General features: G+C 38.8%; 1 protein-coding gene across 3 annotated transcripts in view; it reads right to left on the bottom strand.

Annotated features, from left to right (window-relative positions):
* arfgef2 (ADP-ribosylation factor guanine nucleotide-exchange factor 2 (brefeldin A-inhibited)) overlaps positions 1-23,968 on the bottom strand; it is a 30,370-nt gene extending 6,402 nt beyond the window's left edge. Inside the window, exons 1-34 of one of the 3 annotated variants that reach the window (XR_010892799.1) lie at positions 23,612-23,968; positions 20,159-20,189; positions 19,704-19,827; positions 18,396-18,542; positions 16,270-16,449; positions 15,589-15,904; positions 14,470-14,616; positions 14,268-14,386; positions 13,671-13,804; positions 13,141-13,375; positions 12,836-12,935; positions 12,587-12,726; positions 12,163-12,271; positions 11,891-12,074; positions 11,698-11,809; positions 11,399-11,604; positions 11,221-11,305; positions 10,501-10,672; positions 10,244-10,395; positions 9,871-9,999; positions 9,608-9,766; positions 7,270-7,417; positions 7,030-7,126; positions 6,893-6,933; positions 5,035-5,204; positions 4,491-4,642; positions 3,306-3,478; positions 3,026-3,186; positions 2,813-2,943; positions 2,587-2,716; positions 1,477-1,612; positions 1,102-1,240; positions 684-741; positions 315-464 (exon numbers count right to left, since the gene is read on the bottom strand). Coding sequence is in view for 1 of the 3 variants with exons in the window: in XM_067370383.1 (XP_067226484.1) it covers positions 350-464; positions 684-741; positions 1,102-1,240; positions 1,477-1,612; positions 2,587-2,716; positions 2,813-2,943; positions 3,026-3,186; positions 3,306-3,478; positions 4,491-4,642; positions 5,035-5,204; positions 6,893-6,933; positions 7,030-7,126; positions 7,270-7,417; positions 9,608-9,766; positions 9,871-9,999; positions 10,244-10,395; positions 10,501-10,672; positions 11,221-11,305; positions 11,399-11,604; positions 11,698-11,809; positions 11,891-12,074; positions 12,163-12,271; positions 12,587-12,726; positions 12,836-12,935; positions 13,141-13,375; positions 13,671-13,804; positions 14,268-14,386; positions 14,470-14,616; positions 15,589-15,904; positions 16,270-16,449; positions 18,396-18,542; positions 19,704-19,827; positions 20,159-20,189; positions 23,612-23,777 (4,798 nt within the window). In the remaining 2 variants the exon portion in view is untranslated. Of the gene's footprint in view, positions 1-314; positions 465-683; positions 742-1,101; positions 1,241-1,476; positions 1,613-2,586; positions 2,717-2,812; positions 2,944-3,025; positions 3,187-3,305; positions 3,479-4,490; positions 4,643-5,034; positions 5,205-6,892; positions 6,934-7,029; positions 7,127-7,269; positions 7,418-9,607; positions 9,767-9,870; positions 10,000-10,243; positions 10,396-10,500; positions 10,673-11,220; positions 11,306-11,398; positions 11,605-11,697; positions 11,810-11,890; positions 12,075-12,162; positions 12,272-12,586; positions 12,727-12,835; positions 12,936-13,140; positions 13,376-13,670; positions 13,805-14,267; positions 14,387-14,469; positions 14,617-15,588; positions 15,905-16,269; positions 16,450-18,395; positions 18,543-19,703; positions 19,828-20,158; positions 20,190-23,611 lie in introns of those variants that run through there. The other 2 variants (XM_067370383.1, XR_010892800.1) reach the window with 2 other exon arrangements.
* Between the last annotated feature and the right edge of the window lie 79 nt (positions 23,969-24,047).

The following is a 24,047-nucleotide window of genomic DNA, read 5'->3' as shown; positions in this document are numbered from 1 at the left end:
GAAATGTCATTGCTGGCTATGGAGGCCTCACGAAGCCATCGGATTTCAACTAAAATCTCTTAATTTGTGTTCCGAAGATGAACGAAGGTCTTACGGGTGTGGAACGGCATGAGGGGGAGTAATAAATTATAGAATTTTCATTTTTGGGTGAACTAACCCTATAAGTTCATTTTAAATGAACAGCATGTTTTTGAAATAGAAAACTTTTGTAACAAATTTATTTTCTGTCATTTTGATCAATTTAATACATCCTTGCAGAATAAAAAAAAAAAAAAAATGTTAGTGTGTGAATCAATCATTTTCACAAGAATCACCATAAAAGAGAGAGAGGCACTGCAGCTGTACGTACTGGTGTGGGACCTTCCTTTCCAGGTTTCATCACTGGCGGTGGACATTTGACTATGGCCTCTCTCTGACAGAGTCCTCTCATAGCTGCTCTGCGACAGAGAATCCACCTCAACATCCTAAAAAATACAGCGACAAACACAGATACATATGAAACCAGAGCCTAATATGCAAATGTCTACTATAAATAGCAAGCAAAGTCTGGTGGGTGTGACAGTGTTAGCAGAAGGGTAGGACAACAATGTATAACAGAATAAGGGCTTAGAGGTGCTTGATTATGGCTTATTATCTTTGTGTGTATTCACAATATTTATTTATTTATGTGTTTGTGATCTCACCATGTGTTTCCCTTCTCCCACCTCCTCTTCCTGTCCAGCTGGTCGCCATGTCAGCAAGCTGTTAAGAGCAAAGTCAAAACCAAAACTGAGAGAGAATTTCATAAGCAAAGCTACAAGAGCTTGAGTCTGTTCAACAATGCTCTGATTTCAATATCAATGGTCATGTCAACACTTGTCAAGAGTTTAAAATATGTTGGCACATCTTAACGACCAAAAAAAAAGTGGAAACCCCTAGAAAAATACTAACAATTATGTAGTGTGATTTGCATTTATGTAGACTCAATAATTAGCATACCATATAATTGTTTTTTGAGAATTAGATTTTTTTTAATCGATTGACAACTCTAATCAAAACACATGCAGATGGAAGGCCGTTAAGTGTCACTGAAACAGATGGTGGTGTGCAAGAGTGTCATACGCATGAGGGCTGGTGGTCTGGAAGATATCCAGCATGCAGGCGCAGGTGACGTCCCACACCTCCGGACTGAACTTCTCCCCGTTAAGGATCACCAGGTTCTCGAGACAGTTTGTGCCTGACCGCGCCAGCTGCTCATTATCTAAGAACAGAGGTGGAGTTCTGAGTGTAACACACTAACACTTTCCCTGAATCACCACACCCTGATGATTTAAAACACTACCACCCACTGAGCCAATATGTTATTCCAAATGTGACATGTGTAAGTGTCACATTTGAAATGTCCATCTGGAATGATGTACAGCAAGTAGAAGGGCAGGTCTTAAAATTCACAAACTCTCCCTTATGATTAGCCCAACAGATTAGCAAAATCCCCACCTTGTTTTACACACCACTGCAGCTGTGCAAAAATATCCGCCAACAGCACCTCGCTGAGAGGCTCGTAAAATTGTGTGAACACGTCACAGATAGCGTAGAGGGCGTGGTTACATGTTGTCGTCATCCACTCAGTTTTCTATGAAAGAAAAAAAAAGACAGAAAATCAAAAGAAAGCAAAAAATTAATACTTAAGATAAATACGCAAAACAAATCAAATTAAAAATCTGCATTTATAGAACCAAACTGCAAACATCCTTTTGGCACAAAAATAAAGAAATAAAATTGCTGCACAGGGACTTCTGAACACAAATGAGTGATGATTCAAATGAATCAGTAAACCTTTTTTTTTAATCAGTTCATTATAATGAATTTACTGAACCAACAGACTCTAAAGCTACTACTCTAGCAGACATGCTAGTGAAGTATGTTTGATTATTACTTCAGCTGCCTCAGTTGCAAGGCTGCATACACAAAATAATATGACAAAAACAATGATGTAACATTTTGTCCTGTTATACTGCTATGGGAAAAAAGTATCTATTTATGGGAAAAGCTAAAGCATTTTGAATACAGTCAAAGACTTGTATATAGAAAGACGGTGCACGCATATTAGCATGAATGGGAGAAAGTGCAACGCGCAATACGGCGGAATAAGTCCCGCCTTCTAAATAAAAGAACCAATCACTGATTGATAAAGTCATCGCGTCACTGCAGCTGTCAATAGAAGCTCCGTTTGATATATAGATTAAAAAAAAATCAGTGTTCTGAGACGCACGCTTAGGACTGCACATGTGCATTGGTTGGTCCAGCCTGAAAAATAAGCCTTTTTAATGCTATTTTAATATAAGAAACCATATTTATGAGACAACTGTTGTCAGATTTCAAATTTAGTTGTAAGATTAGTGAACAGCTTTGGAGAATTTGATGCTTCCCCAGTCAAAGAGACAGGCGCTGCACTTGCATGATTAAAATAGCAGCCCGAGAGGCGTTTCAAAGATGGCCGCCGAGTGAAATGACTAGTCTTAAAGGGACTTTGATACAGTTGAACTATATCATGTGAACTATTAGCAGCGCAATGTTGGTCGTATTAAAGTTGTGATACACACTCACTTCAGTTTGCTGCTCAGGGAGCTTCATGTTGTCGAATATTCGAAAGATGATCCGAAAGAGGTCATGCCACCAGTGCTTCTCAAAAGTGTGTCCGTAACTCTTCATGATCTCAAACATGACAGTCAGACCCCTGAAACACCCAAACACACCCTCTAAATAAGCTCCAAAAAGTTTTTTTTTTTTTTTATAAATGAAGAGAGTAGCAAGGTTGATGATGGGGACCCACCTGGTCCTGACGTCTAGTTTGCAGCGGTTGATGATGCAGGAAAGCTCAAACAGGATGGGGAACCAGCCTCGCACCCAAACACGGTCACCAGGGGCCACGTTCATATCGTCACTAGTGTATTCCCTCAGTGCCTGGAAAGGGAAAGAATGACTAAAATGCAATCTTTGAAGCTCAGATGTCATGGGTAACAAAGATTGAGGTGACAGCACTCACCTGCGGCCTGTCAGACACGTATTTAGCGCAGTGGCGGATGAGCCGAATGGCTTCCATACTGGTGTCAGGAAATGCAGCATTACACACAAACTCCGACAAACACTTCACCGCATCCTGGAAAGAGTCAATGGCCGCCGCAAAATGCTGCTGAAATGTTGTCACTGTGAGGAAACAAAGAGTAGACATGAGAATGATTTTTTTGTTGTTTTTTTTTTTTAAATATTTAAGTTGCAAGTTAATGTATAATTAACTACAAAAAAATGCAATTTCTGGTACTTACTAACAATGTGTCCTGTGGTCTGAAACGCAAGGTCCACAATGTTCTCATCGTGATCTGATGCTGCTTGATGGAACACAGAGAAGATGTTCTTCCAGCCAGAGCGAATATTAGTAGCCTGGGAGTTCACCATCTGGGCAACACAACGTATCACCATGTCCCGGATAGTGGGCGACCTTTAGAAAGAATGAGGAAATTAGTGTAGAAGAAATATAGGTTTTCTGAACACTTCGTCCATCTTTATAATGGTCAGACAAATAGTTAGTTTCGCCCCAAACTCATGCCATTGATTTAGTTGATGCTGCTGTGTCAGACTCAGACCGGTCGAGTCTCTCTAACAAACAGAATTTTGATGGCACCACATTTGATGGCAGCCAATGTTAGGGCTGCAAAATTAATCTAAATAAAACAGAAATCAAGATTTGGCCTAAAGCAATTGTCAAATTGCAAAGGTTGCGATTTATTTAAAGGTACCATAGAATGTCCATTTTACAACATGTAATCTAAGTCTAAGGTGTCCCTAGAATGTGTCTGTGAAGTTTCAGCTCAAAATACCCCATAGATTTTTTAGTATACCATGTTTTAACTGCCTGTTTTGGGGTGGGATTAAAAATGTGCTTATTTTTTTCCATGAACAGTTATTATCGATCCATCTGCCATTTTCGCTATTGCCCTTGCTTGCTTGTTTGTTTCACAATGCCTGCAGAACTTCTGATGATTCGGCTGTGCAACTCCACGACGTTAATACTGGCTTGCCTTGAACACGGGCTGGTATATGCAAATTTTGGCGGTGTAAATAATATTGATCCAACTTTTCCGTCACAGTTGGTGTTATGTTGGGACTCGCCCTTTTTTCTGTGGTGTTTTTCACGCATGAGATTTACATATGAAGGAGGAAACAATGGTGCTTGAGGCTCACGGTATGTCATTTCCATGTACTGAACTCTTGTTATTCAACTATGCCACGGTAAATACAATTTTCAATTCTATGGCACCTTTAAGTAACCAGACAGTTGATGGCACCCATTGACTTCCATAGAAGGGGGAAAAAAATACTATGGAAGTCAATGGCTACCGTAAACTGTCTGGTTACCAACATTCTTCAGAATATCTTCTTGTTTTCAACAGAAGAAAGAAACTCATACAGGTTTCCTCATTCTTTAACATTTCTAACTCCTTTCTCCTCACCTGTTCTTCTTCATGATGTGTTCAAATGGCCTTAAAAAGTCCTTTTGGAAGCGGAAATTGGCCAGTTCTCCTTTCTCTAGAAACTTCATTGAAAGTTGTCTCAGGGAGTCCACTGCAAAGATGGCCACATCTTCATTAGGATTACAACCCACCTATCAAACCAGAAATAAAATGCAATAAGACAGCTGTTTTAATGATTTATCAAACCTAGAAATTCACTGGCAGCTTTAAGGTGCGGTCACATTAGCGACATTTTGGCAAAATTTTGCTGCCAAAAAAGATCCATTGTCTATTGTCAATGGTGTAGCAATGTATTATGCACAGCTCACACAGAAGTCAATTTCAAACCAAGCTGCTTTCTGTGTGTTAATGCGGTGAATCTGTGACAACACACTGAAATCGTTGCAAAACCTGCGTGGTGAAATTTTTCACTCTCAAGTCAAATTCCTGATTGCATGGATTCCTATTGAAATAGGGATTTTGCCCACGAACATTGACAGCGCAATGGTAAATGTGACCGCACCTTTAGATAAAGGCGACAGACCTTGTTGAAGTGATCTCCGATGACCTGCCAAATGCGTGACCACTGCAAACGGATGCGGTTCATGTTGTAGTAGGAGATTTCCACTATCTTCTGCAGACTGAACATGCGCGGCTGGTGCGCGGAGGCCAGCTCGTCCATGGACACCGCACATAGCCAACGCACAAAGTCAACTGGACATGGAGCAGAGTTTGAATTAACACAAATCTCAGTGAAATTTCAAATACATTAAAAAATTCAAATACATTATCTACATGTTCACTGTCTACTAGCAGAACACATTACAAGTTTGATAGTTTAGAAGAGTGTCTGTGTGCAGAAAGTGAAAAAGGGAATTAACGTGGGTTGGAAGAGTGAGTCTGTCCAGAGGGCCATTTTGTCTGGCATTCACCTTATGGTTAGGCTACATAATATAGTAACTAAATAAAGTGTCCACCCAAACAGTCTGAAACAGATCATTTTCAGCCATTCATACACCTACAACCAAGACATGTAGCATAACAACAAGAGTTATATTTTAATATAGCTCTTGTTGTTACCAACATTTCCTGAGCTATCTTTGCAAATTCTTACATCATTTCTGAGTTAAAAAGGCCTGCTGTCTTCTATGAAAGAGAAGCTTCGTCATGGAACTTTGCGTGGTCATATTACACAGATGAGGGAAGTTTATATTTACTTCTGAATTCAGAGTCCTGGAAGCAGGTAAATTAAATTTGCAATCAGGAAACGTCAATGATCCATCAACCTAATAAATTCCAGATTTCTCGCTACATTTTTTTTCTTGTTTGAGAAGAAGATTCACTTAAATAATCTCACAATAGGGAAGTTGATTGCAATTCATAACCACTTTAAAAGCAATTCAGGCAGAACAACCACCAACCCTTGTAAGTCACTTCCTTATGATGTAACCAAATGAATGAATGTCAGACTAAGAACAAATCCAAGCTATGGCGAACAGGGTCACAGCGTGGACGCCCACTTAAGCTTAAAAACTGATTTTCCAAACGTTCATGGAGCTAAAGATATGTTAGGAATGCAGTCATTCCAGCTAATTTCTTTGTAATGTCAACCAAAACTCAGAACCCACTTACTCAGGTTTATAAGTAATAATCAACCCACACAGATATGTTCTCAAACAGTGTTGGCGTGCAGGTTACTATATATTGTGATACTAATAACTTAGCTACACTCCTCTGTAGCGTGACAGGAGCTCAACTGCTTTCAAAGTGTTTTCATGGTGTTGCTTTTTCAGTAACAAGCTAGGTTTTTCCAGTGAATAACGGTTGCGTGACAACTTATGTCACACTGTATTGCGTATGTATATTACAACAATTGTTTGATTTGCCAAGCATGTAAACTTGCATCCTTGTGGTAGTTGTAAGTCTTTATTTAACAATACAACTGCTTCCTAATTCATATTTATGGTTTGAGTGTACATAAATCATGTTGTCTTCATATGTTAACCAAAGACCTTTTTCAACTTATAAATCCAAAACCACTATGCTAAAACTATTTAATCATTCCTGAGGGAACCCATGCTAATTTTTTAAAATGTTTTACAACTACAAACTGAAACGCTCTATAAAATCACACCCCTAGCATTCCTCTCTCTCATTTGCAGCATTAGGGAATGTTCAATTCATCACTGTTTCTGACTGAAATTTAAGCATTTTCATTGTACATTTACTGGTTTATAAATCTGATTGTCAAATAAATGTAGTTTTGTTGAGCATAAGGGACTTATGAATTCTTACCGACCCTTATTAAACTTTTGAACGGTAATGTATACATTTATATTTCCCCCTTAAAAATTAAATGCAAATGTTACATTAAAACAAAAAACAAAACAAAGAAACCCTACCAATTGCATTTCCATCAAGCCTGGTGGATCCAGTGAAGATTCTGGCACACAAAACAGAGAGATGGAAGGTCAGACAGTGGAGTATAAACAGTAGGAACAACATTGTATGTTTGTTTTGTCCCGTGAATTCAATGCACCTGTCCACAGCCACCACAACACTCTGAGAGCTGGTCTCCCCCACTGACTCCTGGATATGAGCCATCTGACGCTTGTCTGGACCTCCAACCAAAGTACCTGCAGGAGACCAATAATATTGTTTTGCTACATAAGCAACACTGTCCACACGATCCACACACACACCTATAAACAAACAATAAACAGACTGAACACTTGGGCCCCATTCATGAGCTATTAACTGCAGTCAAACAATGGCTTACCTAAACCGAGGGGCATGAATTCCTCTCCCCCTGATGGGAAGCCCTTTATGCTGCCTCCCTGGTCCCGGACCACACCGGATATATAACGCGTCTTCACCCCTGTTCCAATCAACTGAGCCAACTCCAGCTGACTGATACACCGCAGAATCTACACAGGGAAACAGAGAAGGCAGATATAGAGTCTACAAAAATATATAATCTACAAAGAAACTTTATCAATTCATTGGTTTTGGAGCAAGTGGAATTTCTAACAATAAAAATAGATTTTTGTGGGTCAAATATTGGCAACCCAAGTAAACTATATGTATGAATTATTCAAATAAAAACAATTATATATAGCTATGGAAAAAATTAAGAGACCACTCCAAGGTCAGAAATCAATGTTAAGTGGTCTCTTAATTTTTTCCATAGCTGTATATAGTAAATGGTATATAGTAAAATTTGAAAATGGGGGAAAAACTCATTATGAAATAAAAGTTTTTCTCCAATACACACTGGCCACAATTAATGGCACACTTTTATTCAATACTTTTTTCAACCTCCTTTTGCTAACAGCTCCGAGTCTTCTCCTAAGATGACCTTCTAAACAAAATCAGACACCATTCCTCCATACAGAATCTCTCTGGATTCTTCAAATTCCCAAGTCCATGTTGATACACACTTCAGTCTTCTATAAGGTTCAGGTCAGGGGACTGGGACGGCCATGGCAGAACCTTCATTTTGTGCTCAGTGCCACATTTTTGTGTTGATTTTGATATTTGTTTGGATGATTGCCCTGATGGAAGATCCAACCACGGCCCATTAGAAGATTTCTGGCAGAGGCTGACAAGTTGATTATTTTTTTTTATCTGTTGGTATTTGACAGAATCCATGATGCCATGTATCAGATCATGCATCATGAAGTCCAGGATCTCCAGCAGAAAAAAAGGATATTTCTTGAAACCCTCAAAAACAACTTGTGGAGATGTAGGCGCCATTTCATATTTTTGATGCTTACTGACCCCAAGATTCAACTATTTTCTGTCTTTGGCCACTCAAACTATCCTCCTTGCCATGCATTAAGACAATATAGACACACATCATCTTCCATGCTGATTCGTAACATTTCCTGTTGATTAGAACTTCTTAATTATTGTCCTGATGGTGGAATTGGGAATTTTTAATGATTTAGTTTTTTTCTTGCAGCCACTTTCCATTTTGTGAAGCTCTTGCTGCAAATCAGAACTATATTCTTTTGTTTTACTCATTGTGATGGATGATTATGGATGATGTTACGTATAGACAAAGTCCCTTTAAGACAAGTCATTTCACTCGGCGGCCATCTTTGAAACACCTCTCGGGCATCCTGGGCATCATGCAGTTCCTATCTCTTTGAATGGGGAAACATCAAATTTTCCAAAACTGTTCGCCAACCTTACGATTAAATTTCATATTTGAAATCACCAATGAAATCTGACAACAACCGGCTCATAAATTTAGTTTCTTAACGCTCGAACCATGACAAAAAAAAAATCCACATATTTCCAGGTTCGATTAAGCTAATGTGCATGCGCAGACCTAAATGCGAGTCTCTTTGGAGGCTCGCGTCTGACTGTTTCTATAGAAACCAGTGATTCTAACAGCCGCTGAAGTGACGCAATGACTTTACCAGTCACCGACTGGCTCTTATTTAGAAGGCAGGGCTTATTCCGCCATTTTGCGTGTTACACTTTCTCCCATTCAAAACAATATGAGTGACATGTCTTGTGTTATTCTATAGTCTTTGGTATAGAGCAAAGACCACTTATTTACATTTCATATATATTATATATATAATATATATAAATATATATAAACATATATTTAATATATATCAATATATTTCAGTTAGATTATGATCCAACTATCACCAAGCATTCATGTACATTAAGGTACATGATATCATTAGAGCAGTTTACCATGATGATTCATCACTCACACTACAAGATCATGTGGTGATAATATCAAACAGGTTTGAAAATAACGCAGTGTCTGTGACTACTCGAGACAGGCTCAGATCATGTCACGTACATGCTCATATTTGACGAGCAACAGCAAGTGCAACGAGCACCTTTTTTTGTGGCGGTCCAGGGGTTTTAAGAATTTGGGAATCTGTCTGCGACAGCAAAATCCAGCCAAAAGATTGTGATTTTTTTTTTTTAAATGAAAGATCAAAAGGATAAACAATGCAGATTTATTTTCACAGCTTTCTTTGATAACATGTACCAAGGGTGCCATTAATTCTGACCATGACTGTATGTGTATGTATATATAAAAATCGCTGACACTTGGCTGCATGCTCACATGCTCTGATGCCCACCTCATGCCAGGAGTTGCCCAAGTAGTTTCCATCGGTGTGGGCGACCATGATAAGTGTCTTAATGGTGTCAATGTTCTTCTGTTTCATCTCTGTGATACTTGAACTGGCTGTGAGCAGCGTAAACCGGGCCAAGGCCTGGATGTAGGCATCTCTCTCCAACTGCAAAGAGAGTGAAACAGAAAAGAAAATAAGACTTGGCAGAAGGAACTAAATAAAAGAGGCTTGAATAAGATCAGTCACATGAAAAGAGTAAAAACACAAACCTGCATGTTGAAGATGCAGGCGATCCTGATAGCACAGCGAATTCCCTCCAGACAAAGAGATGCCACATCCTGATCGTCACAATCCTGGAGTCCTACACTGAACGCCGCCAGCAGGGGAGTCCAGGCCAGCTGTTTTACATAAGCATACAAGTATCGAGAAATTAACTTACGGAAAACATACTTTCATTTCAAAGCTTAGCTTCCTTTCGACCTTTCTAGACTGATGTGTACAACCACTTCCTGGAACACTATCAGTATATGTCACTTCCCTAACCTGTTCATGATCCTTTTGACCTATAAATGATCTTGTGTTCCAATGCTCAATGAAATGAAACTGCTAAAATTGTGAAAAACTGTAGATGGATGTTGTTACCTTAAACATGGGCCGGACGTGCTCTAGGTGAGTGGCACTGAAGAAGGGAGCCTGAGCGTGACTTACAGCCTCCATCAGAGCTTTCGCCGTTTTGGCCATCTGCTCCATCTCCATGTTATACAGCAGCCTTCTCTGCTTCTCACTGGCTACATCTAACAGGAAAACAAACGGCTCTGTCAGCATTCAACACGGTTTTTATTTAATCCCAACAAAGGAAATTGGACATTAAAGATTAATATTATCTATATAACTCTTACTCTGTTTGCTGGATTTGGGAGTGATGGAGTATTCTTTGCTCTCCTTCATGGCAATCTTCTTGCCTGCAATTTCATCATAGATGGAGGAGAGATACTCCTCGGGCAGGTCCTTACTGTCATTAATGCCGCGGTTCATTTTTATGTACTGCTCCTTCGTCATCTTGTTCTTTACCTGAAAAGAGGAAAAAAATAAAACAAAAAAAGATCACACCAGAGGAACGTTTTCATAGTTCCTAGACGTATTGGCGGAAGTACCCAGATTTTGCTGTGTTTGCACCGCAGGAATGATTTTAACTCTGGGAACTCCTTTTGGGGGAACTAAATTAGCTCCTACTTCAGAGTAGGGTCTAAACCAGCACTATAAGAACTACCAGTGATGCAAGTAGTGTACGTTGACTGGTAAAACGCATGTCAAACACCAGCAGCCAGCATTTTTAAAATGCTGTGTAAACATATTTACTTCATGGAAACTATCTGGGAACTATCCTAGTGGCTAGATCCTAGAACTGAGTTCCTAGAAATATTCAGGGTGAAAACCCCTTTTGCCATTTTCTTGGAAATCAAACAAACATACTTTTTTTTTTTTGCAACGTTGGTATACACATGCTATGCAGTTACAACGCCCTAGCATGTTGCTATGCAGTTGCTGGTTGGTTATCAAGGTAGAAAGCAAATCAATAAGAGAAAAGGGAGAAATTGAGTAAAAATAAGTAGTCTTACCTGTGGACTGTGCAGGTCGGTGGTTAACATGATGATGGAGTAGGCCAGAACGTAAGCTGTGTCTGCACTGGCAAATAGAGTCTGCCTACAGAGCAACAGACAGGTCAGCACATTGACTACACAACCCCCAAAGCAAGCCTCAAAAATGTAACACTCCGCCTCAAACTACAAAACTCACCCCTGATTGCACTCCAGGTAGCGGGCGGCAAACTTCTCCATGAGCCTATCAATCTTCTGGGCTTCACCTGGAAGTCTGAAACCTTCCAAGAAGGCACGGAGTGCCGACACAAAGTCTTTTCCACAGAAGTCCAACCGGTCCACGTAGCAGTACATCACCTCCTTATTAAACTTCACATTCTCTCCCAGGAACTCACCAACCTGAGTCTGATCACATGACACAGCAGAGCCTAAGTAGCTGGAGCACAAAATGTCTTGGTTCACTAATTTATCCACGCATGACAACGAGCATGAGCTTACCGTGTCCAATCGCTCCTCTTGTTGCAGGAACTGTGCGATGTCTTCTGGTGAGGTTCCCAGCATGCCTTGCTCCTGCAGGTATTGCAATCCCCTTTTTGGTTTCTTGTTGAACCTTTAAGGAACACAGAAATAGTTAAAATAAAGAAAGATGAAATAGGAAAAAAAAAAGAGCTGATAAAAGCTGACAACTCACAGCTCAATGCCATGCTCAATGATCTCTTTCTGCTGCTTGATGACCTCATACTGCTCAGGGTGATCTGGCTGAGACTGCTGAACTCCAGAGGACACGGTGGAGTCCAAAGAGCTCGCGCTATCTCTGCGAGAGGAAAGATGCTCAGGGAGATGCGAACTGTCGCCCTCTGCTGGACGTTCCTGACCTATAGCACAACACGGTCTATTAGACTTACAAAATTATGTTGTAAAAGATAATACAGGCGATTAAAACAAACCCAAATATCATCTTACCAAGGTTGGCCTGCAGGTTGGGGTTGACGTACATGTCTCTACTCCATTCCACCATGCACTTCAAAATGGACACCAGACACTCCAGCCCTTTCTTTCTCAAACTCAGCTCCTGCAAATAAATCATTAACCCATCATCTCTGAATTATTACACACAGCATTACACACTGTTTTACTGGATATGTTTGCAATATTCTGAAATTATATTTGAAATGTAGCTGTCTGGCACTACTAATATTCTTGGCTCCTTATGATTAATCACTTTCTAAATATAGTTTGATATTTTAACTCATTTAAGTTGTTTCAGACTAAAGCATGCGCTATATGAAATCTCAATCATATGACATATGCTATATTGTATACATTTAAAAAGAATAGCATGCCATGTAAAGTACTAATGTTGTAGTTCAAACACAATGAAAGCTACCTGTAATGGAGTCATGCCAAGCTCCTGTCCACTCCTTCCCTGGGCGATTTTAGACAGGTCATTTACCAGCCGCTCAAAAATGTTGGCAGCGTTGAGATCACAGTCATAGTTCACATAAATGTCCACCACACATTGTGCATCTGTGAGAAGAACAGCAGACTGATTCACCATTGGATTTTACATTTGAGCTAATAATCTGTGAGATGTTTCTGTGTACGTGTCTGCAAGTGTACACTGAGGTGTGCCAACCTGCACATATCCGTGTTAGAGTCTGAATGACCATCCACTTATGCTCAAAGGAGCTGGATGACGTCTCCAGGATTGTTAGAAAGATCTCCCTGAAGAACACCTGAGCAAAAAGTTAAAAAAAAATTCAGTTTCTAGTTCTATTTTTTTGTTTAAATCAAATTTATATATTTGTCTGAAAAGCTAATTTCATGCATTTAAGCACAAGCTTTTAGATCAAAACGTTTTGAATATCTTGAGAAAAAAAAAAAATGTCAAGTGTATCCAAACAGCCTGGTAGTGTATCTGAACATTTGATCATTTTTTACCTCGATCTGCATCTTAAGGTGCACTTTGAAGTGGGAGAGCAGGGTAAGGAAGATGGCAAGAGACAATTCAAATACTTCAGGCACAGAGGAGACACCGTTTTTAGAGAGCGCCACACACAGGTACTGTTTGATGGCGTTCACAAACATCTCATGGGTTCGAAACACAGGTCCAGCACCCTGCAGCACTGAGAGCAACAGCTGCAGGGAAACCACCTTAGAGCGCAACTCATGGGACCTGAAAGAGAGGATAGAAAAATTACAGCAGTCATCCGAAAGTTTAAGATCTGTTCGCATAAAACTGAATACCTTTCAAAATAAGGTAAATTTTATTCATTCTTGATGGAGTATCCATTGAGGAACCAGAGAATTCCTTCAGTTTTATGATCACACTACTGACACTATTCATCATTTACAGGTCTGATTGTCAGTTTATAAAGTCTTTCACATAAAATAAGCTGAAAAATACTTTCTTGATTGATTTATATTCTAATGTTTCTAATGTTAAATACATTTCCTCTCCAGGTTCTTACTTTGGGTCAGGTGGTCCATCAGCCAGGGGCTTCATTGACAGCTTGCAGAGGGAGCGGAACACGAGGAAGGCGTCTTTCTGTAGGATGTGTGAGAAGCGGGCAGCTGTCTGACTGCCCTGAATGGTTTCTGCATCCTGCTCAGACAAAAAAAAAAAAAAAAAAGACACCAGTCAGACCACTATTAAAAAGCCTATATTCCAGTTATGTGCCTTCATGAATAATGTATAATATTTATTATAAACAGTTGTGCTGCTTAGTATTTTTGTGGAAACTATGCTACATTTTTTCAGGATTTTTTAAAAAGAAAATTCAAAACAACAACACTTATTTGAAATGAAAATGTTTTGTAACATTATAAATGCATTTACTGTCACTTTTGATACATTTAATGTGTTGCGTTTAATGTGTAATTTAATTGCTGAATAAAACTATTAATGGGATTCTTAAGATGGCGAAATACCCTTTTTAAGTCCACTTTGCAGTGCACTTACGGTCACATGGATAAGAGACATACAAAATGCGCAGAGTGGGGAGACGCGAGGACCGGAACTGGGAATCCCTGTCCTACATCAAAAAACTGTAACCCAAGAAACACACCAGAATGTCTGTCGAGGACTCCGAGCCACGGTCGTCCACCATTCCGTTCATCTGCTGCATGTCTACTCGGACAACAGGAGGCGGCACTTTGGTTTCGGAGTCAGAATGTTGATCTAATCCTGTAGTAGAAACAGAAGCAGGAGTGACTACTAAGTCAAAGGTCCACATAAAGGTCCAGTATCCTATTTCCAGTGTGACGCACCTCCTTCCACAGAGCTATCTCCCAATCCACTGTCCGGCTCAGTCTCTTCCAGAACCTCAGGGCTTGCTTCTGTTTCAGGCTGCGGATGGGCCTCCTCTCCGTCTGATGGATCGGCAGTTGTTTGGTCTGACTCCTTAATCTCTTTGTCTTTAAGAATAGTCAAATTGAATAGTTTCTACTACCCAAATGAAGCACATTAAAACAACTTTCTAAAACATAACAGGAAACTGCCAGAACCACATAATTTAGAAATAGAGTGGGCGCTATGACATTATATCTATCAAAATAGTTATTTTTGTTTCATTTAACTTTTGTTAAAGGTGCTAAAGAGGATCTTTTTGTCGACTGAGAAACCAAAGACTGTTAGTGAGTTTTTTAAATGAGCGCATGCGTAAGAACAACTCCCCTCCTTCACAGCTCATTTTGAGAGAACGCCTCACAAAACTTGTGCACGAGTATTGGAACACGAGTGTTTACCACCAGCATTCACTGTGTCTTGTTCGTGGATTCATTATGTCGGACTCACTGCAGGTAACTCATAATCTGCAGTTGTTACTCCTGTCTCCTGACAAAAACATTGCATGCGGCGCCTGTGGAGTGTGGAAAGTTACTGGAGCGCACAGCCACGCACGTCTCGCACAAGGAACGTCATGGCAGTGATTGACAAGCCAGAGGGCCAATCGTTTATGCGATGATCATGTAAACGATTGGCTGATGTTTTTAAGGCCCTACCTCGTGCACAGATGATTTATATTAATGTTGTTCCTTTCAGTGCACCTAATAAAGTCTTTTATCAGTTAGTAAAGACAGTTTCAAGTAATATTGCAAAAATGTATAAAACAAAACATCCTCTTTAGCACCTTTAACAAATATATTTTTTTCTATTTGCCAGTAATGAAAGCCTCACTCATTTTGTCATTCACGCAAGACTTTTTACCACTCCAAAGTGTCAGTAACTTTAAGTAGTTCCGTGCAATGCGTATACATTTACATTTACATACCGCAATATAGCAAAATCTCTAACAATAGACGCTTTATACTGTCGCCACTTTATACTGCCATTCTACCTGGCCCTTTTGGAGACATATCTCATATCCGGACCCCAGTAATTCCCCATACCTGCGTGTTCAATTTCCTTTGTGCTCTGTTGATTAGTGGTAAACTCCTCCTCTGACTTTGACTCCTCTTGCTGGCCATTGATGGAGGATGAGTCTTGGGGGGTGGAAGGAGTGGATGGGATCCCAGGCGGGCTGAGAGAGGGGGATGGTGGTCCGTTCTGTTCTAAGAGGGCTCGTCCAAGCCATGGAGATCCGGACCCCCGACCAGGAGTTGGAGAAGGGTTTTGCGTCACAGGTGACGGGTTACTGGACACCGGGGAAGGATTGCGGAGCTGCAGACGTTGTCTATCCTTCTCCGCTTCCTGAGCTTCCAGAGCCTACAAGACAGTTGTCAGAAAGTCAAACCTAGTTTCCTAAATTTAGTGTAATTTTCTCAATCCATAATTGCACCCATAGTTCTACTAGGGCATGGGTGAGTACTTCCAGTTCTGGAGGGCCACTGTCCTGCAGAGTTTAGCTTCATCCCTAATCAAACACAGCTAATAAATCTAACCACAGTCTTCAGGATTGCTTGAAAATTACAGGCAGCTGTGTTTGATCAGAGATGGAGTTAAACTGAGCAGGACAGTGGCCCTCCAGGACTGGAAGTCCTGCACTAAGGTGTGATACCACACATTGTGAAAAGAAAAAAAAAAAGTTCTGAGTCTGCAAAGTGCAGCAGCCTGAGATGCTTTATACTAACCGCCTGGTTCTCCATACGGGTGAAGATGACATTGAGCATCTGTGTTAGAGTGGCCTTGGCTGTAGTCTGGTTGATTAGGTTGCGACTAGCAAGGTAGATGTTGTAGCAGGTGCGCACTGTAAGGAGAATCGTTCCCTCATGGATCTCTATGTGTGGCGATGTCACTGCAGTCAGCAGAGCCTGTAGAGAAACACAATGATCTGAATCATGAAATCACAGATCCAAAATCAAGCCCATTTTTTCAGGTACAGTGGGGTTCAAAAATCTCAGACGACATGAAAATCTGCTTAAAGCTGCTTAAAAAGATTTATTTCAGATTCTGCACACTGTGACATTGATCATGTGAATTCTTTGTATAGACGGTCAGCTGCTCTTCCACTGAAGCTCAAAATGCTCTTCGATTACCATTTGGATTTCAAAACTTGTGGAGTTTTTGCAGCTCGAGGACTGCTGTCTCAGCAAAAGAGAGACAAACAAAAGGCTAATACATTCTCAATTCATGTTACACTTCTTCACTCAAATTGTTTAATATATATATATATATATATTATATAAAAAATGCATTATGAAAGTATTTTTACTCCATTAATTTTACCTTGTAAAGCAACATATAATGTATTGTATGGTCTCATGTATAATTGAAACCACATTTATAATACATTACAATAATGTTACACCTTTAGAAAGTATAATGCATTAAAACAACAACCAATTTCAAATGTAACAAGGAATCAAATACTATAATTCATCTTAATTTTGGTTGCAATTATTTATAAAAAAGATTCATTATATATTGCATTATATATTTATATAATGCATTACATATTTGCATTATGAATAGCTTTATAATGCATTATACATGAAGGCTTTAAGTAAAGTAAATTGTATTAAAATTAAAAAAGAAAACATTTTCAGCCCCACTTATAAGACAAATGTGATTCTGGCACAATGTCAAGTTCATGGCTTAAAGGATTATGCAGGTAAATAATGATGACACTGATGAAAGTGAGATCTTTAACGGTAGGCGCTCTAATGTGATTATGTATGTACACATCTCAGTGGTAAAAGTAAATCTTACTGCAAGCTAATGTTGTTGAACGACCCTGGTGCTGTTTTATTTAAGAGGCTGCCCAAACCCCTTATGCAAACCACTAATCCCCATGTACTGTATGCTGCCTTTTCTCTCCATTTATAGAGAACAGAATACTTGTAGATTTGTCACACAGCATGCTTATCTACAATGATAAGAGTTAGGCTTGGATAAAAGAAAAGACTTTGTACTTCACTGCTCAGTTTATGTTGCAAATGCTATAAGGTGATGACAGTGTTCGCAGCATAAATGATCATTTAGCTGGCTGTTAACTAAAGTGTTTTGTGTGACTCAAGTGTGTTGACATAAGTGCTGAATGCAGAAGCAGCTTTGATTACTTTGGCATGAACTCCACTGCAGTTGAAATTACTGCAAGGTCAAACAGAGATGTATTACGAATGATGAAACTATAAATTGATTCAATGTAGCAATTTTTCTTCCAAAATAGATTAGATTTAAACAGCTACAAACAATGCAAAGTGATTTCTAAAGTAAATTTAGAGAAAATATTATAAGAAGTATTCATTAAATATCTATATTTAATATTTAGTAGTATACATTACCGTTTCGGGGTCTCTTATGCTGCATTTATTTGATCAAAAAAATACAGTAAAATCAGTAGTATTGTGGAATGTTGTTACAATTTTTTTTTTAATTATTATTTGAATACATTTTAAAATGTAATTTATTCCTGTGCTTACAAAGCTGAATTTTTAGTAGTCATTACTCCAATCTTTAGTGCCACATGATCCTTCAGAAATCATTGTAATTCTGATCTGGTGTTCAAGAAACATTTATTATCAAAGGTTATTTTTACTGAAAACGTCATGTAATTTTTTAGGATTCTTTGAAAGAACAGCATTTATTTTTGTAACGTTATAATATAATATAATCTCATTGACCACAAACTTCAAAACAGTTGTGTATGTATTTGCCATACACATCAGCCATCAAATATGGATTTCAATATCAAGAAGTGCCTTTCTGGAAAAACAAACTGGAGATTTGGAGAGTCAACGATGGAAAGTTGTCTCACCTTAATGATCTGTAGCTGTACCCCCTCGTCAGTCTGGGGTCCCTGAAAGCAGTTACAGATGGTCTCCAGCAGCCGGTCAATCAGCCGTTTTCCTGGAGCTCCGCTGTCAGGGGCATTTCCCGTGATGTGCCCATATGCAATGAGTTTCTGTGATGAATGGAATGGAGGTATAATTTATACACAAAATTTCATACAGTGCGTTTAAAGGTGCCATCGAACGTTTTTTTACAAGATGTAATATAAGTCTAAGGTGTCCCCTGAATGTGTCTGTGAAGTTTCAGCTCAAAATACCCCATAGATTTTTTTTTATTAATTTTTTTAACTGCCTATTTTGGGGCATCATTAAATATGAGCCGATTTATGCTGTGCGGCCCCTTTAAATCTCATGCTTCACACCCACGGAGCTTGCGCTTGCCTTAAACAGCATAAACAAAGTTTACACAGCTAATATAACCCTCAAATGGATCTTTACAAAGTGTTCGTCATGCATGCGGCATGCATGCGTCGGATTATGTGAGTCTATTGTATACTGTTATATTGTTTACATTTGATTCTGAATGAGTTTGAGGATGTGCTCCGTGGCTAACGGCTAATGCTACACTGTTGGAGAGATTTATAAAGAATGAAGTTGTGTTAATGAATTATATAGACTGCAAGTGTTTAATAATGTAAATAGCGACGGCTCTTGTCTCTGTGAATACAGTAATAAACGATGGTAACTTTAACCACATTTAACAGTATATTAGCAACATGCTAACGAAACATTTAGAAAGACAATTTACAAATATCACTAAAAATATCATGATATCATGAATCATGTCAGTTATTATTGCTCCATCTGCCATTTTTCGCTATTGTTCTTGCTTGCTTACTTAGTCTGATGATTCGGCTGTGCACAGATCCAGACGTTACTGGCTGCCCTTGTCTAATGCCTTTCATTATGCTGGGAACATGGGCTGGCATATGCAAATATTGGGGGCGTACACCCTGACTGTTACGTAACAGTCGGTGTTATGTTGAGATTCGCCAGTTCTTCGGAGGTCGTTTAAACAAATGAGATTTATATAAGGAGGAGGAAACAATGGAATTTGAGACTCACTGTATGTCATTTCCATGTACTGAACTATTGTTATTCAACTATGCCAAGATAAATTCAATTTTTCATTTGAGGGTACCTTTAAAACCACACAAACAGATTTGCCACACATGGCAAAAACTATTATTTACAAGAATTAAAAACTACAAACTGAAAAATAAGTGTTTTAAATGTATTAATGAGTTGAGGACGTGGACGAGAACTCTGCATACCTGTAGGCAGTCGAGAGACGTACTGACAATACGTGGGGACTTGGACTGACATGCCAGCTCGAAAGGCAGGACATACTTGTCAGCCTCAATGTAGTTAGCTCTTGGAGGAACAACAGTGCCATCCCTGGAACATACAGGATTCACAGCACAAATCAGTCAACGGAAATAACTATGCAGCACGGAAACACACTTTATATTCACTAGTTAAAGAATAACAAACATTTAGAACATCTTCCTGTCAGTAGCCCTTTAGTGTTACAGGGGCTTTATTTGTAGCATGACATGAGTATCTGACATTATTACATAACCATAATGGTTCACAATAAAGATGATGCATTATGCTTCAAAGAGCCTTTTAAAAAAAAAAAAACACAATAAGTGTTCTCTTAATCAATGTAAATGACAGGAGACGTTTGGATGGATGGTGCATGTTGGTAAATGAGATGTAAACTTACTTCTGCTTTTCCAGCTCATGCTTAATTTCATCTAAAAAAAGGCAAAAAAATATAGACAAATTAACATATCAACTCAAGACCATTTGTGACCCTTCCTTCAAAGCAAACTAACATAAAGAAGGAAGAGAAGAGAGTGTTAATTCAGAAAGTTTACATTTACACGAATATTACACTAAATATCACACGTCTTGTACGGAAGAGGATTAGGGCCAAGCAATAATAAAAAAATAAAACCATCTCAAGATTAAAGTTGTTCAATTTCGAGAAAAAAAGTTGAGATAAAATGTTGAGAATAAAGTCATTAAATTACGAGAAAAAAGTCGTAATTTAACAAATTTGTTCTCGTAATTTAACGAGTTTTTTCTCATAATTTAATGATTTTATTCTCAACATTTTATCTCGACTTTTTTCTCGAAATTGAACAACATTTTTCTCATAATTTAACGAATTTATTCTCGTAATTTAACAAGTTTTTTCTCGTAATTTAATGACTTTATTCTCAACATTTTATCTTGACTTTTTTTTAAATTTAACGAGTTTTTTCTCATAATTTAACGAGTTTATTTTCAACATTTTATCTCGACTTTTTTCTCGAAATTTTACGATTTTTTTCTGGAAATTTAACAACTTTAATCTCGAGATGGTTTTATTTTTTATTATTATTGCTTGGCCCTAGTTTTTTTTTTTTTTTAGGTATTCAGATATGTGTTCAGAAGGACAAAGTGGATGATGGGGTAGAAATAACATCTACAGCACAACACCAGGAATATGTGCCCTATTACTGCCAGAGCAAAAAATATACAAGCTATTCCTAATATAAAACACTGCCTACTCAGCAAGATACAGAAATCAGCCAGGACAATCTTGTGCTTATCAACTATAATTTTCATTGAAGCAATAAGACCGTTTTGCAGGCAAAGTGCATATATTTCCCATTTCATCAGCTGCCCAAAGTAAAACAAAATTAAATTAAACCAATAATTCATTCAGAAATTAACACTCAGTTATAATTTACTCAACTTCACTTTTTTTTTCATTTATGTGGAAATTGACAAAACTATTTTTACACAATAACAATGAATGTAACATAACAATGGACTGAAACTTTCAATCTTCAAAAAGGACACAAAAGGACCATAAAAGTATCGTAAATGTATCCAGATGACTTGTACCTCATAAAAGTAAAATATTTTATGTGTGCCTGTGTGTGAAAGCCATTGATTCCTGGGACTATTTATGCATTTTGACAGACACACAGGACTCCAGATAAATACTATATTTTAATCACTGCACAAATACACCTGCGGAATATGAATAACAATGGAAAAATACCATCTCATCTGTTCACAGCAGGCAATTTTAAATCTGACAGTGACGGTTTTGAATTTGTAGCGGACGTAGCATCCGTGCTTAAATGGAATGAAGAGCTCAAACCTCTCTTTGAAGATCCGTTTAAATGCACCACCACCACAAATCTTAAACTCACTTGTCAACGTCACTAATCAGCTAGTTGGTTGTTAAATGGCTAGTCATCTATCCCAAACCATCCTTATACCAATTTGTGGATAAATGGTTCTTTTGTATAGTGTCTTTTCAATGAATCATTTAAAGTCTAAATGATTCATTCATAAATCAGACATATCTAGTTCTCGAGTTCAACTCATAGATTCAATGATCCAGTCAGAGTGGTTAACAGCTCACTGAAGGGGAAAATGATCTCAAGTCTCTCACACAAAGCTTTTGTATCACTTTCTATGTTCTGGAAAACCACAAACCATTCTTTAAAATTTCTACCCGTTTTTCATATGGAACAAAAACACGAGAGTGAATAAATTATGACAATTTTAATTTCTGAGAGACCTATTCCTTTAAAATAAAAATAAAAAAAGATTATTGGGATGAGCAAGTTGCATAAAGTGACACATTAGTACAGTTTTTCTTGCCTCTGATATTCAGGAACAATCAACAAATGGATCATTATTCATTATCAGACAGCCATCTGCTCACAAAAAGGCACAGGAAACTGAGCTTAAGCAACAACACATTTCATAAGATGAACACTTTAAGAACTATGTATGTTTCTAAAAACCTGTATCTGACTACCTGTAGTACTTAAACGTGTCACATGTATTGATGCAGCACAAAAAAAAAAACACAAACTGAACAGTCACAGTCTATATAAGCCATTGCCTAGCAGTGAATCCGGGTGGCCGGCGGACTGTGTAAATAGGTCTGTATGGTAATCAACCTCACTCAGTCATGACAGGGTAATGAGGGAGTGTCTGTTTGAATGAAGTGCTGCGGAGAACATTCAAACAAACTCACGGTGAAGCAGCATTACATTAACAGCCACATTACACTACAGCTCTTGATTGGAACAAAACCTCAAATATACCAAAAGACACAAGTTTACAATAACATGGATTTTGTTCAAATGAAGCAGTTTGAGATTGACACTCCAGAACAAAGGTTAGAGTTTGGAAAAGCTCACGAAGAAACCAGATCCTCCCTTCTCAACATGTGCTCATTAACTTAGTAAATAAGTAATACAGTGCAGACGGGACGAGTCAAATGAGTCTAACCTGCATTTCCAGCTTGCTTATAAAAAGAGGGATGGATTTTCCAGAAGTTATTAAGCAATAGCGGGAATTTTTATACTACAAATTAAAGAGACATTTCACACCATTATGTCATAAAACATAAAAGAAAATATTGTGAGAAATGTTGTTTTCTTTGTTTCTGGCCAATGGTGACCAAAACTGCTTACCAACATTCTTAAAACCTTCTTTAATGTTCCACAAATGACAAAGTCATACAGGTTTGTAAGGACAATGGGGGATATGGTTTTGGATAACATATTCCTTTATTAACATTAACAGTAAAAACGCATAAAATGGGCAGGGACTGCCATTCATTGTCACTGTATGGCAAAAATGATGCTGGCAGTACTGAACACTATGCCTGAAAAAGATAGTCACACATGTATTGACAACTCTTTGAGGATGAGTAAGTGACAATTTTTTTTAAATTTAGGGTTAACTGTTTCAACACAGATCAATTGTGTAAATCAGTGAGTGACCTTTAATCAATAACTCGCCAATCTGTCAAGTCGCCATAACAGCTAAGCAATAATATATGTAGCTTGTTGGATAGCAGCTGATTCTAGCTAACACATGCTAACAACAGTTCCGGATAAACAAGAGGTGCTGAACACCAAGACATGTCATTTACCTTGTTGCCAACATCTCATTCATCATAATGTAGCATTATATAGCCGATAGGACGGATGACAATGTCAGCTTAGGGAAAAATTAAACAACAGACACTGACGCGTGCCGGAATGACGTTAGCTCGCTAAGCAGACTTTAAGGTTAATTTGGGATATTAGGGGGCAGTGGCGGGTCTCAAAGACATGTTTGAGGCCTGAGGGGCGATAAAGAAAGAGAAGCTCACCTAATGCCACTTGACAAGCCTTGCGCAGCTGGTTGTGCTGGCTCCGCTTCACCTCCTTATCCGCGAGGATTTTCTCCAGCGCTCGAGACAGAAACATGCTCTTGGTGCTCAGGCTTTCTGTCTGCGTATGCCGTCGATGGATTTCCAGCGCTTCCTGTTCTTTCATCTCTCGGTCGACGTGTTAAAGTAGTCCGTCAGGCCGTCATCGCTGGCCCGATCCCTGCGGTTTGGCAGGGGCGTGAGGGTGCCAGGAGTGGGCCGATGTTGTCGCTGGTTCAGTCGTGGCCAGTTGGACGCTGCTGCTAGTATCTCAGCACTGCGTCGCCATGTTGGCCGCGCGTCACGTCACGTGACCCGCAGGCGCTTACACTGATGTGTACATTCAGAGCACGAGCACGGTTTGGCTGAGGTGGAAATGAATGGAGCATGTGTTTGG

This window comes from Chanodichthys erythropterus, chromosome 20 (genome assembly GCF_024489055.1).
Source record: "Chanodichthys erythropterus isolate Z2021 chromosome 20, ASM2448905v1, whole genome shotgun sequence".
Taxonomy (NCBI): domain Eukaryota; kingdom Metazoa; phylum Chordata; class Actinopteri; order Cypriniformes; family Xenocyprididae; genus Chanodichthys; species Chanodichthys erythropterus.
The sequence above is the reverse complement of the archived record's forward strand: the minus strand, read 5'-3'. Positions and strand labels throughout refer to the sequence as shown.